The sequence below is a fragment of the Hoplias malabaricus genome, chromosome 2, assembly GCF_029633855.1.
Source record: "Hoplias malabaricus isolate fHopMal1 chromosome 2, fHopMal1.hap1, whole genome shotgun sequence".
NCBI lineage: Eukaryota > Metazoa > Chordata > Actinopteri > Characiformes > Erythrinidae > Hoplias > Hoplias malabaricus.
This window is the reverse complement of record NC_089801.1, coordinates 40,989,088-41,006,086: the sequence shown is the minus strand read 5'-3', so window position 1 is coordinate 41,006,086 and position 16,999 is coordinate 40,989,088. Positions and strand designations below refer to the sequence as shown.

General features: G+C 36.5%; 1 protein-coding gene across 1 annotated transcript; it reads left to right on the top strand.

Moving 5' to 3' along the window:
• The first annotated feature begins 629 nt into the window (after nucleotides 1–629).
• On the top strand, nucleotides 630–16,644 carry LOC136686139 (intelectin-like). Its single transcript, XM_066659701.1, has 7 exons — nucleotides 630–748; nucleotides 1,168–1,320; nucleotides 1,656–1,903; nucleotides 2,364–2,522; nucleotides 2,734–2,854; nucleotides 16,138–16,241; nucleotides 16,492–16,644. The coding sequence occupies exons 1-7, from the start codon at nucleotides 682–684 to the stop codon at nucleotides 16,642–16,644; spliced, it is 1,005 nt and encodes a 334-aa protein (XP_066515798.1). The 5' UTR covers nucleotides 630–681.
• Nucleotides 16,645–16,999: the final 355 nt, after the last annotated feature.

Genomic DNA, 16,999 nt, shown 5'->3' with positions numbered 1-16,999 from the left:
CAACCATTTGGCTTGTTTCTGACTAAACGGAGAAATCCTACTTTTGTGGAATCCCTCAATGTGCCCTGCTTGTGATGCCCGTGATGACTTAGTGCTTGTGGTGAGGGGAGAGGGAGGACCATCTTACCCACTGAGCGATAACAAGGCCAATTGTCTTTGTTTACTGTTTGTGTTTGCTTTGTTGTTGGTTATTTTGTGAATTTTTGGGTTTGTTTGCATTTTAATTGAAAAATCACACAAGCAAAACCAACCATGTTACATAAAGACCCTTATTATTATTATTATTATTATTATTATAGATTTTATTATGTTATTTATACAAGTAGAATATTAAAATTGGAATATTAAGTGCCTAGTTAGTGTCTAGTTTTCTTGCGTCTAGAGCGAAGACTTGCATTTTTATTATTTAACTTCCTACAGTTAATAATTCACAGGAAAGTACAAAAGACAACTTCCTTACAGTTAACGTCAATAAATCAAAATAAATGCAGGCCCTTAAATACTCCTCCCTGACTCTAAACAAGACAGTTATCCAGTGTATCAATTTACAGTGGCTTCAACGTTGTACAGGTAATACAACACACTGTATATTATCTATAGTCTGTGTATAGAAACATCTGAAAGTTTAGGAATACTGTTCTACATCTCACTCTGATTTTACACAGATACGTTCTGACAAAAATGATGTCCCTGGTTCTGCTGCTGATTGGTCTTGTGATGACTCCAGATCTCGCAGAACCCAGATCAGGTGAGCAGACAATCTCCTGGACGATGGCATTGTTATCATATGTTATTAATATAACTGAATATGTTTGTTTGGAAAGGATCAATATCCAAACTTTTGGGGTGTCATCTGTGTTAGTCTCAGAGATTATAACTTGCCCTGAGTCTCATCCAAACAATGAAGGTATTTGTTAACTGACATACCAGAAGTGGACACTTAGTTGTCTCCTCCAAGCATGTTGACCTTCAGTGATTATATTTTTAGCTGTGTAGAGGTAAATGGCAATGGCTAAAAACCTGGGAGGTAAGCCTGGGTAAAAGTCCCCTGAGCTCCCTAAACACGCAAAGTCTAAAATCAACATCCTAATCCTAGAAAACCTTATTCTAACTCTTGAATTATACAAACTGTGTAACATAACATGCTTTTTTCCCCCTCTTCTTTAGTGAGTGCCATGTATGTAATTCAAGAAGCAGAAACTCCATGCATCGACCTCAACAACACAACAACCAACCACATGGTGGAGAAACTCCTGGAGAAGATAAGATATGTGGCTCGAAGCTGCAAAGAAATCCAGGACAAGTATCAGATTCATGAAGGTGAGGAATGCTGAGGGTGAATCGTTTTCCTAATAAAGACCTATTTTTAACCAGTATGGACAGGTTTCTGTCTATGGAATCTGTAATTCAGTGTAGTTTCTGGGCATTTACCCATAAGTTAGCCGTATCATGTTCTGCCATGCCTTTAATCAGCTAATGGAAAAAGATCTAGATTCGATTTTCTGGATTGGCAAGAGAATTGGGGGTGTCTCAGCACTGTCTCCTCCCTCAACATCCATAGCTTCAATGTCTTTGTGCAAGACACCTAACACCATATGTCTCTCGGGGCACTCAGAAACTTGTTTGACACATAAGTGAGGCTTGTCTGCCAACAGACGGCTTGTACTACCTGATGACTCAGAATGGGGTGGTCTACCAGACCTACTGTGATATGACCACTGCAGGAGGAGGCTGGACACTAGTGGCTAGTGTTCATGAGAATAACATGTTTGGGAAATGTACTGTGGGAGATCGCTGGTCCAGTCAACAAGGCAGTAACCCAAACATACCTGAAGGAGACGGAACCTGGTCCAATAGAGTCACCTTTGGAACCGTAGAGGCTGCAACCAGCGATGACTACAAGGTACAGCTCATCTAGAAAAACACCACAGAACCACATACATTTTACGTTGAAGTAGATGTACAAAGCTGCAACTGTTCTTATATATGAATGTTCTTATATTCAGGAAAATATTAAAATCTCTTGAGGAGTTTGTTGGAATGAAAAAAAGAGAGTTTTGTTTCCTTCAAGACTCCAAATGAAATACATACTTTAGAAAACTAGCTTGAGAAACCCTTCTTTAGGGAATTAAACACAACTTATAAAACAAAGACAAATGGATAAATGCTCAGTGCCTTGGGATATAGCTGGAACTACGTCCTCTGAAGTAATAAACCAGAATCCAACACCTTTGGGATGAGTTGGACTAATCATCTAATATAGGTGCTATCAAATCTTCAATTCAGAGGAAAAGCCAATTCAGAAGAAACAGTAAATGAGCAGGCATCTATAAACCTTCTCTTCAAACCTTTTATTCCTACAGAATCCTGGGTATTATGACATTGTGGCTCAGGATGTGTCTGTGTGGCACGTTCCTAATAATGTTCAGTTCCAGCACTGGAGCACAGCCTCGATCCTCCACTACCACACAGACAACCGCTTCCTCAGCCTCCATGGTGGAAACCTCTTCTTCCTGTTCAGGGTAAACACACCACTCTGGGTCAGACACATAAAACTTGTAAAATATTAAGAACTTAATGGTATTCACAACAAACACAGAATAGAATATTACAGACATTCTTTAGAATATGGGAGAATATTACAGAAAGACTTTGGAGTACATGAGAATATTAAAGAAAGGATTTGCCTGTACATTGCACAGCCTTTTGTTTACTTGTCTATTTTTCCTTTAGAAATTCCCAGTAAGGTCTGGAATAGGATCTTGTCCAATTAACAATGGACCTGCTGTTCCAGTGGTGTACGATATCGGAAACGAAGCTTCTACCAGGATCCTTTATGGTCCCAACAGCAGAAGTATGTTCATATGATACTATTCATTATTAAGATGCAGCTCAAAGTGCTTTACATTACAAAGTAAAAATAATAATAATGTAAATGAAAAATTTTATATTAGCAAATATACCACATAAAAGAAATAGCAGAAAGTAGAGATGCACGAATACAGATACTGGTATCGGTTATTTGCCCAATACCGTGTTCATTTACTTGTACTCATAATCACAAACGAGGCTCCGATACCAGCATCCGATACCTTGTGCCTAGAGCACGTTGCTGCACTAATGAGCAGACAACTCACACTGTCGATGATCTGGAATTATTTCATAATATGTGATGGCAACTCAAGCAAAGCAGACTGCAGGGAGAACCCCAGAGCACTGAGTATGCCACACTCTTTTGACTGTCCTCAAACAAGGTGGGTTTTTCTCCCGGGAAATGTTTTCCCGTTTGCGAGAGCACTGTTCTTTGCCCGACTTGTTTTTCCTTAAAACGAAATTATATTGTCTGCTTGTGAATTTTAAATGGGATCCGGGGCCATAGATCAGGCTGCTGCTCTTAAATAAACACTGCCATTACTTAAACACTCTTAAGTGAGGAACTTCCTAGCCAAAATCATATAACGGAAACAGTCTTCCCAAAGATGCACAACACTGTACATATCAAGAGCTTGTTACATCTAGTGTTACTAATTTATAGATAGATACTTTATTGATCCCAGAGGGAAATTCTTATTACTGGTGGTGTAATGTTGGAAAATGCTAAATAAAAGATGGACAGTTCCAGAAAGTTAATAAAGTACAATAAAGTTTTTTAATTAAGGCAGATATGTTTTAATTAATAGCTACACTATTACACAATGATCCTGATCACTTAATTCTAAGTATCGGTATCTGCAAGTGCAAAAATACCCATCGCTGTACTCATAATCGTTTGGAAAAAAAAAAAAGATATTTATGCATCCCTAGTAGAAAGCATAGTAATAGAAAAATAAAATAAAAATTCACAAGATCAAAGTGATATGTATAAAAATATTTAAAACAAAGTCTATGTTGTAAACTTGTCTTCTGGTGGTTTCAAAGTGAAGAGAGGAGACCAGTCTGGATATAATGCTGTTTATTGAGCGCTCTGGTTGATCCTCAGACTGATTTCAGAATGATCTGGTCACAGGCTGAATCTCAGACTGATCTGATGGTTTGTAAGAGGCACACATCTTTATACCCATTTTACAACTTCACACATGGATTGATCTTTAACTAAAACAGGGTCTGGAAGCACCAGGAACTGTTGTGAACATCATCTGAGTTCCTGGTGCGCTGTTAAGTTTACGACAGGGAATGTGTGATCTCTAAAACAGTCCAAAATGTTATAGGAGAAATGGTACAATTCAGATCCAAAGGAAAAAAACAATACAACAACTAGCTAAATGCTAAAGTAAATTTTAATTGACAAAAGCTTTTTTTTTTCTTGCTGAACAGGTAAAAATTGTTACGACTAGATAAATAAGGCTACATCTTTGATTTGAAAAAGTGCAATTGGCTTCCACACCAGTAAAGCCACATACACTCACTGCACCACTCATGTCAACAACTGGAGCTTCTTTTAGGATTTCAGCTGCTCAGCTGTTTCTGGTCTTTTTTCTGGTCTCTGGTCTCCATTATTGTGTTTTCATTTCATAATGCACCAATGGGTCTATGCTATGGTCTTATTATGGGTAAACAACATTTGCACCTATACAACCCATATCATCATGACTGTTGGTTTTAAATTGTGTGATTATAACAAGCTGAATGGTCCCTCTCCTCAAATTTAGATTTGTCAGTAACACTTTTTCCACTTCTCCTCACTCTGTCTTAAATGAGTTGGGCCCAGAGATGGGGGCGGCATTTCTGGATCTGGTTTATATCTGGTTTCTTCTTTGCATTTGTGAGTTTTAAATTGTGTGTGGATGTAGTAAAACGTGTGTTCACCGATAACTGTTTTGGGAAAAGTCCTTGAAACTTTTAATGGTATTATGTACTGTAGTTGATGAATTCATTGGTTTTTACTGTTTTAAGTTGAGAAACATTATTCTTGAACTGATTCTTTCGCAGAGTGAAAACCTCCCCATCTTTATTTCTGAAAGACTCTGCCTCTCTGAGATGCTCTATTTAAACCCTGTCATGTCACTGACCTGTTGCCAATTATTCTCATTTATTGTTTGCACATTTACACAATTTTATGATTTTTTGTTCATTTTTTTTTTTTTTTGTAATGTGTTGCTGAATTCAAATTTTCACATCACTGCATTGGGCGGCACGGTGACGCAGCAGGTAGTGTCGCAGTCACACAGCTCCAGGGACCTGGAGGTTGTGGGTTCGATTCCAGCTCCGGGTGACTGTCTGTGAGGAGTTGGTGTGTTCTCCCTGTGTCCGCGTGGGTTTCCTCCGGGTGCTCCGGTTTCCTCCCACAGTCCAAAAACATGTTGGTAGGTGGATTGGTGACTCCAAAGTGTCCGTGAGTGTGTATGTGAGTGAATGTGTGTGTCTGTGTTGCCCTGTGAAGGACTGGCGCCCCCTCCAGGGTGTATTCCCCGCCTTGCGCCCAATGATTCCAGGTAGGCTCTGGACCCACCGCGATGCTGAATTGGATAAGCGGTTACAGATAATGAATGAATGAATGAATGAACATCACTGCATTCTGATTTTACTTCAGTTTTGCACAACATCCCAACTGGGCTTTTTACACTGTGACAGTATTTCATCATAAATCAACAATACAATATTCTCCAAAACACAAAATACATTTTCACATGTCAGTTTAGTGACATAGATATACATGTTTTGCTGGAGACAGTGACAATCAGTGGCGGATGCTGGACTTTCAAGGAGGGGAAGCTCAATTTCAGCCTACATCATAAAATATGTCAGGTTATTTATACGTAAACTCTACCCTCCGTTCCTTTTCAAGAAAATGATCTTTAACCCTGTCGTACCAACAAGGCGTCTTTTCCAGGGACTTGACTAGTGTCCTCTCAATGGCCAGCAGAGCTAGGCTGCTTAAACGGCCTTGGCCCATGTGAAGTGTGTCCGCCTGTGAGTGCTTTGTGACGGTGGAGGGGCTCAGCAGCACCCGCTGGACAGAAACTGCGATAGAAGTCAGAAAGAGTGATAGAAGTCAGTCTCCAAACACAAGCAGCTACAAAAAACCCACCAGAAATAGAAGCTCGATTTGTTGCTAGTCGTTTTAACAAAGAAAATGCCGCTAAGAGGTTTAAGAAATTCTCCGGTTCAACTCAGAACAGAATGAAAATATAATGCTCCCACGGATCTTTACACCAAAGGATCGCTGATTCGCTCATTTTGCTGTCAATCAAAAAGGGATTCAGCCTCAGACAGATCATCCAATCATCATGCAGAAGCTGAGCGTCCGGTCCAGCCGAGGCCAGCCCACTGCCCCATAGACCCCCAGAGACGCTGAGCGTCCGATGGGCGGGACAAAGCCCAGCATTTATCCAATCACTCGTCTCGTTTCTCTGCACTTCGCTGCTTGGCTATTGAACTCTGTGGACGCTCAGCGTCCAGACTGTTCAAAGCACCATGAATCTACGGGAAAGCCGCGTCTTTACCAGTGATAAGAAGCTGGTTCTGAACAAAAGTTGAGCGCGTTGTAGTGCATATTTATTCAATGACATGTACACACAACAGAATATATTTGATCACTTATTTTTTGACATTTTAGGGGAAGCTAGCTTCCCTTGCAGTCTTTGAGCAATCGCCTCTGGTGACGATATACAGTATATTTGCATCAGCCCTCTGAAATGCATCACCAGTCTGAAATGTCATGTTTCTTTGAATACTTTTAAAATACGTTAACAGTATTGAATGCATTTGAATGGAGTTAAAACCTTATCACATTAATAGTTCAGCTACGACATCTTTGATTTTTTTTTTTTTTAGAAGAGTTTATACCTGGCTTCATCACCTTCCGAGTATTTAATAATGAGAAGGCTGCTATGGCCATCTGCTCTGGAAATAAACCAACCGGATGCAATACAGAACATGTAAGTACACACAGAAACCTTGGACTAGTGGATTTGTCCATTGTTGCTACTCTAGAGCTACTGTATTCACTGTTATAACCCTTTGAAACCTATAGTACAAGTCTACCTGTGAGTCAGTGGATTTGGGATTTGAATACATATATGTCAGGGCCAAGAGAAATTCCAAATTAATTTTGTAATATATGACATTTTGGAAATGCATGCTGTATATATTTTGGACTGGTGATTTATACTTGTTTCTACAGTTAATTAATTGTATTTCATCTTAAGTCAATCTTGCACCCAGAGCAAATCTTTGTACATTAGTTTTTGGAGAATAAATACTTTGGCTTCTTCTCATGTTCATGTGATCTTGGAGCATTAGAACTTTAACCAATAATGAATATTCTTCACTGTCTGACTATATATTTATTTGCAGTATTGTATTGGAGGAGGAGGTAATTCCCCTGAAGCTTCTCCTAGACAGTGTGGAGATTTCACTGGATTTGACTGGAATGGATATGGGACAAATTCAGAATGGAGTGCGTCTCGAGAGATTACTGAGTCTGCTGTACTTCTCTTTATTCGCTGAAAATATATGTCTGATAATAGATCCTGATAGCATACAATCAAATAGACACCATTATAGGTCAGTATTTGAAAGTTACTTCAAGTGAATTTGCATTGTATATTTAGCCAGTAACATTCTAATATTTTTGAGATTGATGTTAAAATGTCATAAAAGTATTGAAAGTATTTCTAGACAAATTATTTGCTAGACTTAAAACATTGTATCTAGTTAAACTGTCTTATTTACATTTATTAAACCACATAAAAGGGCTTAAAACCAGACAAAGTCTTTTTATATTTTCTGAGTAATTTAATTGAATGAGGTTTTAAAAATTTTTTAAATTTCGTAAAATTTAGAAAAGTAATGTGCTTAATTTTATGTCAAATAGCGGTTTGCAATAGCGGTTTGCATTCTACAAAATTAAACAAAATTTCAGACTTTACTGTTGGTATATTGGTATATTTTTGCTGTGAATGTATTCTTATTCACTTTTTTATGAATACTGCTCATGCACTGTGAGAAAAATTGTCACTGTGTTGGTACACTCAAAGGTATATTACAGTACCTTTAATTAGGGAACACAATTGTACCTTACTCTATATTAATTGTAGATTTAAAATGGTGATGATTTCATATGCTCCAAGATATATATTATGTTGTTGTATAATCACACATTTCTATAATTAAATCTTACAGATATTCACCCCGCCTTTTGGAGAAGTGAATGTAATGTACCTTTAGGGAACACAACTGGACCTTAACAGCACCATTGTACTTTTAAAGGTACATTTACACTGTTTGTACCTTTAGTGACCAAAAATGTACCTGCACAAATAACATAATTTAAACTTTTTGAATAAAACATTATTACATTTAATGCAAAAAAGGTTTTAAAACATTTCTCCTGGAATGATGGAGTGGCGAAAACCACCGCTGACCAAAAAACACAATGGCACAAAACACATTTTGATGTTCCCCAAGATTTTCGGGAAATATGCTGTGGACTGACAAAACAAACATGAGGTCTTGGGTCTTGTTACTAGGTACAGATACTCAGAAACATTAAAGCTGCTATTAATCTTGATAATTCCACAGTAAAACACAGTACCTTGATTAAAAACTTAGGGGTAGCGTTTGATTCGACTCATATTTGATACCCACATATCCAATACAGTCAAAACCGCCTTCTTCCACCTACGCAATATTGGCAAAATTTGGCACTTCACTTCTAGACTACTGCAATGCGCACCTGGCAGGGAGCTCATGCAAAGCGTTACACAACCTTCAGTTCATAAGGCAGCAGCCAGGGTGCTCACTAGAGCTAGAAAATTCAACCATATCACCCCAGTTCTCTCGTCCCTACACTGGCTACCTGTAAAATTTCGCATTGACTATAAAATACTCCTCTTAGCTTATAAATCTCTAAATGGTTTAGGCCCATAGTATCTTACTGAATTTCTCATACCTTATCGCCCGTCACGTACACTTCATTCACAGGATGCCCATCTACTCTTAGTTCCTCGCATTAAGAAAAATCCTGCAGGAGGAAAAGCCTTTTCTCACAGAGCTCCTCAACTCTGGAATAGCTTTCCGGTTACTGTTCGGGGCTCAGGCACACTCTCAATCTTTAAATCTAGATTAAAAACCTACCTTTTCAAACAAGCTTATGGTTAATCACTCACTTTCAGGTTACTCCTGAAAAAAGCGTGCTTCAAAAGCGTGCCACAGGAATTAAGACGAAGCCCTGCGAGAAGATCGTTTGAGATTAGCTCTCCATTCACTCCCAATTGAACTAATAATAAAGGTACAAGGACAGCTGTGAGTCAGTGGATTTGGGACTTGAATACAAATATTTTATTACTGTCCAGAGGAAATATTGTCAATATTAATTGACAAAAGCTTGAGTTATTTTTTTTTCTTGCTGAACAGGTAAAAATTGTTACGACTAGATAAATAAGGCTGTCAGTATATCATTGACGTTTTATTAATTTATTTATTTTATGTGATTTGATGCTACATACCTGAACAGAAGTCTAGAGCAGTACATTTGTAGTTAATGTATAAGAAATGAGCCAGTTAGCTTGCCAGCACTCGTATTTGCTTTGAAAAAACAGCTAGTACCTATTTCAAATGGTCTCATTGTTGTTTTGTAAACACAATCTACGCAAGCACCTAAAAAGAGTGGATGTTTTATATAGTTACTGAACACAGGCTAACATTCTGTACATGATAAAAGTCTTTGTTTGCTTGTGGAGAAAGACATAACTGATTAATACATTTAAAAAAAAACTATACCTTTGTTTTTAAAAGTACAGGTTGCTCCCACATCAGTAAAGCCACATACACTCACTGCTCTACTCAGCTGCAGTTATTTCTGGTCTCCATTATTGTGTTTTCGTTTCATAATGCACCAATGGGTCTAATTTAGAACCTCTCCTTGCTATGGGTAAACAACATTTGCACCCATACAACCCATACCATCACGACTGCTGGTTTTAAATTGTGTGCTTATAACAAGCTGAATGGTCCCTCTCCTCAAATTTAGATTTGTCAGACACAGGACACTTTTTCCATTTCTCCTCACTCTTAAATGAGCTTGGGCCCATAGACGGGGGCGGCATTTCTGAATTCAGTTTATATCTGGCTTCTTCTTTGCATTTGTGAGTTTTAAATTGTGTGTGGATGTAGTAAAAAGTGTTCACTGATAATGATTTATTATTTTTTAAAATGTATTTATTAAAGTTTCTGAGACTTGTCCCTGAAGCTTTTAATGGTATTATGTACTGTAGTTGATGAATTCCTTAAGCTTTTACTGTTTTAAGTTGAGAAACATTATTCTATAACAGTTTCTTTCACAGAGTGAAAACCTCCCCATCTTTATTTCTGAAAGACTCTGCCTCTCTGAGATGCTCTATTTAAACCCTGTCATGTCACTGACCTGTTGCCAATTATTCTCATTTATTGTTTGCACAATTACACAATTTTATTATTTTTGTTCATGTTTTTTTCTTTGTAATGTGTTGCTGAATTCAAATACACAATGGGCATTTTTTTACACACTGATGCAGTATCAGTTTCAACATCTGCAATGTTTTCTTTGTATTATTTTCAATTAAATATAGGGCTGAAATTATTTTCACATCAATATTTTCTGATTTTACTTCAGTTTGCACAGCATCCCAACTGGGCTTTTTACACTGTTACAGTATTTCATCATAAATCAACAATACAATATTCTCCAAAACACAAAATACATTTTTCACATGTCAATTTACTGACATATGGATACACAACAGTAAATAAAAAATTACAGCTGAGTCTGTAGTTTCTTCCCCTCCCACCCTTTAGGCCTTTTACACAGAGACAGCTGGTGCTCCCAGGTGTTATCTCTGGAAGCTTCAGGAGGGATTCTCTGGTTTCAGCAGGGTTCTATAAAAAATACGTTAACAGTGTTGAATTCATTTGAATGGAGTTAAAACCTTATCACGTTAATACTTCAGCTACAACATCTCTGATTTTTTTTTCATCACCTTTCGAGTATTTAATAATGAGAAGGCTGCTATGGTCATCGGCTCTGGAAATAAACCAACCGGATGCAATATAGAAGTACACACAGAAACATTGGACTAGTGGATTTGTCCATTGTTGCTGCTGTAGAGCTACTGCATTCACTGTTATAACCCATTGAAATATAGTACAAGTCTAGCTGTGAGTCAATAGAATTGGCACTTGAATACAAGTATTTTATTACTGTCCAGAGGAAATCTTGTATCTCAATTATTTCTACAACTTTGCCCTAAGCTTCTGTATAAACAAGACAGCATTAGCCCCTTAGCAGTTTCACAAAAAGTATGTCAGGGCCAAGAGAAATTCCAAATTAATTTTGCAATAAATGACATTTTGGAAATGCATGCTGTATATATTTTGGACTGGTGATTTATACTTGTTTCTACAGTTAACTGATTGTATTTCACCTTAAGTCAGTCTTGCACCCAGAACAAGGGAGGTCATTTCTCTGAAGGTACTTGTTGAAAAACTGGGGTGTGTTCTGAGAAGGAAATCTTATTCCAGTGGGGAAATCCAGCATAATTAAACAAATAACCAAGAGTATTTCTTACATAAGAAATCAGATAAATCTAAAAAAAAAGAAAAGAAAAAGAATTTATATTATGAGGAGCTGGATCATTTATCCAGTACTCCAACCCAGGTTGAGTGAGTTTTATTGTGTGAGTGTGTGAATAGTAGGGTAATCAAGTTTCCTTCTAAATTGGACCTGTAAAAGCAAATGGTGTCTAAGACTGTGTTAGCCCCTTAGCAGTTTTTTTGGGTTCTGCAGCAGGACAGTGATCTAAAGCACACCAGCACGTCCACTGATTGAGATCCGATTGAGATGCTATGATGATGTGGCTGATTAAAACAATCCTGCAAAGAAGAGTGGGCCAAAATACGGATGATACATAAGTAAATAATATAAATATTTTTAGTAATTATGGTGCTCACTCGCTGTGAATTTAATCTTCTGTGTAATGCATAGATGTTTTATAATAAACACCAGTTCTATCAGATTTTATTAAATATGTGTTACACAAATAGGTGTGTATATGATATGGCTGAAATATATGTCCCTTTTTTAAGAAAATTTCTCCTTTCAAATAAGGAGGCATTATATATCCATATAAAATGTTACTAGGGAAAACATTATATTACCAACTACTGCCAGGAGTGTTTTTTTCTGTAAAATGACCAATTGACACATACAGAGAGTGTGTTGTAATTGTAAATTTAATTAAAATTGAGATTGACCAAACTACTACAAAAGTGAATTAGGTGTTTTAATTAGGTTGTGTCACCAAATTACCTTCTTTTTCTAACAAAATATAAGCTTAATTTAAAAAAAAAATAATTATTGTGTTAAATGACAGAATGTAGCAATGTTATAGGTTCTTGTAAAGTGGAAAAAAACTATCAAAAACCTGTGATTCTGCCCTGGAAACACTTGAAAGAAGAGTATCCGATAACTGTTTATCTGATAACTGATAATCTTTTAGCATGCTCGTCCAGACTGAGAGCTTTCATTCTAAAAGTCCAGTATTCTCTTACAGAAAATGAGAGGAATATAAAGCATTGTTTAAAAAAAAAAGTACTTTGTACAAATGGATAAAGATCAGACAAAAGACTGTAGATTCTGAGAGCGATGAACAATGTTTAGAAACTTTTGGGTAAATCCGGTCTAATATAAAATGCTAAGAAGATCATTTATTGCATGGAATTTACTAAATGTGTAGAATGTTTCTCATCATGAGTCTTTTGTAAAAATATGTTAAGATAAATTCCCTGTTTTTATACCTTTATTTTTGGATTGTTTAAAAAAAATGATCAGCAACAAATGTCAAATGCTTTTTGCAGATAATTTAGCTTGTTTCAATCATCATTTCTTAAGAAATATAGAAAAGCGAAATAACTTTTTTTATGTTTTATACAGAATAGGACAACAACTGTTGAGAAAATCATCTAAATCAAGTCCTACGCAAAAGTCTAGATGAAGGTGAATAATCTAATAAAATACTCACAACAATCTGATTAACATACTGAATAACAACTAGATTTCAAATTATTGCATGCAGTAAGGGATGGCTTCTTGTCATCTGAAAACAAATGAAAACGCATGGAAAAAAAATAAGATAAGATAAGTTATAGAAAGTAATGTGATGCTGGAATTTTGCATGTCAGGAAAAGCAGTATTTCCTTGTGTGAGTCAGAGTGGGCAGATATAAAAGGGCTCCACTTTTCTTAATCTGGCCATACTTCATCGAACTGGAATCTCTGGACCAAAAAAAAAAAAAGGCACAGGCAGTTATTGTGTTTATTTCATTTCATTTTTGTATATATATATATATATATATATATATATATTGGTCCACTGCTCTGCACACTTTGTTAGCTAAATTTCGACCTATTCTCCAATGGTCATCAGTAGCACAGAATATGTTTTATTTGGTTGTTGGACTATTCTCAATCCAGTGGTGACACTGAGGGGTTTAAAATCTCCAGCAGCACTGCTGTGTTTTATCCATCCTGACTCACACACAGTAAATTCACCAGTGTTCAGTCAACACTATTAGTGTTAAATTAACACGGTTAGTGTAATAATTTAACACTCTCAGTGTTAACGCTAATAGAGTTGATTTAACACTGGTGAATTTACTGTGAACAAACCACTACAGCAAAAATAATTAATAAAACATTTGCAGGATCCTGACCAGCCCACGACTTTAACCTGTACTTTCTCGGCACTGTGTATCTTCACACATTTTATGGCGTACTTTCTCGTGTTTTAAAGTGTATTTAACAGGTACTTACAGTGTACCCTCCCATAACTCCCTTACAATTCAGTGCATCTAAAATACATGTTTTTACGAGTACATCCCTGACACGTAATGCATCTTTTCACATATTAAAGTGTATTTACAGCGTATGTCTAAAATACTTAATAGCCTGTGTTTTTACATGTACGTCCCTGACACTTACTGCATCTTCTCAGATTTTAAAGGGGGATTTAACTGGTACTTACAGTGTACCTTCCCATAACAAACAGATTATGAATCAGTGTAAAATACTTAACTGTTCCTACTTGTACTATAACAACTTGGGACTTCATTGTATGGTTCTGAATAATATTATGAGCATTGGCTACGTACTTTTGAAATGACCTCCCAGGTCTGTAGGTTCAGTTCTACAACATCTCATGACAGGGTGAGTAGAAAGAAATTACCTCTCAAGTATATATATATATATATATATATAACAATATAGTGTTTTTATTCAATAATTATAAGGAAACCACAAAACAAGTGTTGTTCTCTTCTTCTTACACCTTCTTACACAATAATAAGGTGAAACAACGGGGAGCGGATTATGTAGTGGACCAGATTTTCAGTCTCCACGGTGGAAACCTCTACTACTTATTCAGGGTAAATCGGCCAGTTACTCATATCTCATTTTGGTCATTTAAAGAATATAATAAACTATGTGTACATTAAATTTCACATCTCATATTTGCTTTAAACTGGAAATTATGCCATTGCGTTTAACAAATAATATTCAAAATATAACACTTGGACCTCGAGTAGCGTATGATATATTTATTCATTCATTATCTGTAATCGCTTATCCAATTCAGGGTCGCGAGCCTACCATGAATCACTGGGCGCAAGGCGGGAACACACCTGGGCGCCAGTCCTTCACACATTCACTCACACACTCAAACCTATGGACATTTTTGAGTCGCCAATCCACCTACCACCCGGAGGAAACCCATGCAGACACAGGGAGAACTCACCACACTCCTCACAGAGGAGTCACCCGGATCCCTGGAGCTGTGTGACTGCGACATTACCTGCTGTGCGAGTTCTAAGAAACAAGCAGCATTCAAATTTCACAATAGTTTTCACAATATAAGTGAAAAAGGCTCCATCGTGCCCCCCCATACATGCCCCTCCCTGAAAACTACACAAATCTTTTCATAGTTACATTTCTAGTATTGTTTGATAGTACTTAGTTTATTTTAAAGTAATTTATTTTTATGCAGTATTATTTGCTTTTTAATATTTTCTTTAATTTGTATTATTATTGATTTTTTTTTTCAATAATTTCTTAATGCATGCTGTTATTTAATATTTATTAATTTTGGCATTTGTGTATTCAAAGAATCATACATTTATTTTGTAAAATAAAACATTAAAATTTGCGGTACAATTTTAGAATAAGACTTCACTTAAGGGTTTATGAATGGTTTAAAATCTGTTTATTAATAGATATTAATTATGTTTTTTAATACATGAATTGTAATTAATAATCAGTTATAACAAAGATAGAAAGGGCAGCAGTCAAACAGAGGACTCAGTCAATTTACACTGTCCAACCATTTGATGAATTACCACCAACAGTGTCTTTTTATATACTTTAAAAATAATAATGTGGTGTACCTTAACATGTAAAATGACACATTCTCGGGTGTTAGCTTAGTCCTGCCCTTGACATTTACAGTATGTTCTCTTTACACTTTCAGTATTAGACAAAAATAAAGGTCACTATCAAATTTCCTATCCCTGAGTTACAAAGGATTATTAATGACTTTGAATGTGTTTACAGTTTAATTAATAACCACATAATAAACAGGCTTATTCTTGCTTTAAGATGATACCAAATTTGCAGCTGTTATTTTTCCCCTGTAGGGCATATTTTAAAGGTAATGGCTGTTTTCAAAATTTTCTGTATATCAGAAACTAATTGATCTATGAGTATAAACTTTGGCAGACTATTTGTTAAAGACCATGGCATAATTTATGACAAATGAAGGAAACCTGAGGTGTCCATCTTTGTCCAGAAGGTCTTGAAATCTCATGTACCCCTATACATTTACTTTCTAGAAATTCCCGGTAAGATTTGGATTAGGATCCTGTCTTGTTAATAATGGACCCACTGTCCCTGTGGTGTATGATACAGGAAGTGCAGAGTCTAACTGGTATTTTTATGGACCAAACCCCAGAGGTACAACAGGAATTTATTATTCACTTTGACTTTGTTTCATAGTTACCTATTCTTTAGAGTTTGCAGTTTTATAGTGAATCCTTCAACAAACACCTTCATGTACTTACACACAGTACAGAATAATAAAGCAGTTGGTTTGTTAAATATGGATGTTTAGAGGAGAGTCAGAGCCTGGATTCATGGCTTTCAGAGTGTTTAATAATGAGAAGGCTGCCATGGCCATCTGTTCTGGGATCAGACCAAAAGGCTGCAACACAGAACACGTGAGTAAACCAATGTTATGCAAGTACAATAGCAATGTTTAGCTGATTGCACAGAATCAGCAGATAGTGTTCTCCAAAGGTGTTGAGCTGGTGGAATAGGTATCATGTAACTGTAAATGTGACATTAATATAACTATAAAAAACATTTTTCACAGTGTATAGTTTTTGACTGAAATTTTGCAGTTTGTATCCAAAGGCTGACCTTTATTTAGTGACAAACTCTGAGGGTGGGATTGTTGTCATTTTTCAGTACTGCATTGGAGGAAGCGGTTACTTCCCTGAAGCTTCTCCAAAACAGTGTGGAGATTTTGCAGGATTTGACTGGGACGGTTACGGGACAAATGTGGGCTGGAGCGCATCCCGAGAGATCACAGAATCCGCTGTGCTACTTTTCTATCGTTGAAACTGCTCATTCAGCAAATTCTACCTTCACTTCTGCAGTAATAGTAACTGAACCTCCTGTGGATCTTAAACTTCTACTGTAATTTTCAAATAAAGACAAGAATCAAAAGTTTAAACAAAGGTTACTTACAATGCCAGCCATGTTCCAACCATTAAATGTGTAGTCAAGAAAAAAAAAACAACAACATTAATGTAAGGGATTGTTTATATTTGTTTTATGATTGTTAATATTGTTTATATATTTTTAAGTTAATAATCAAACTGCTTTTTAATTTCTGAATGAATCAGTTTACACACCATAAAATGGGTCTCCCATATGGCTGTGACCATGTTGAAAATAGGTTTTAGCAAACATG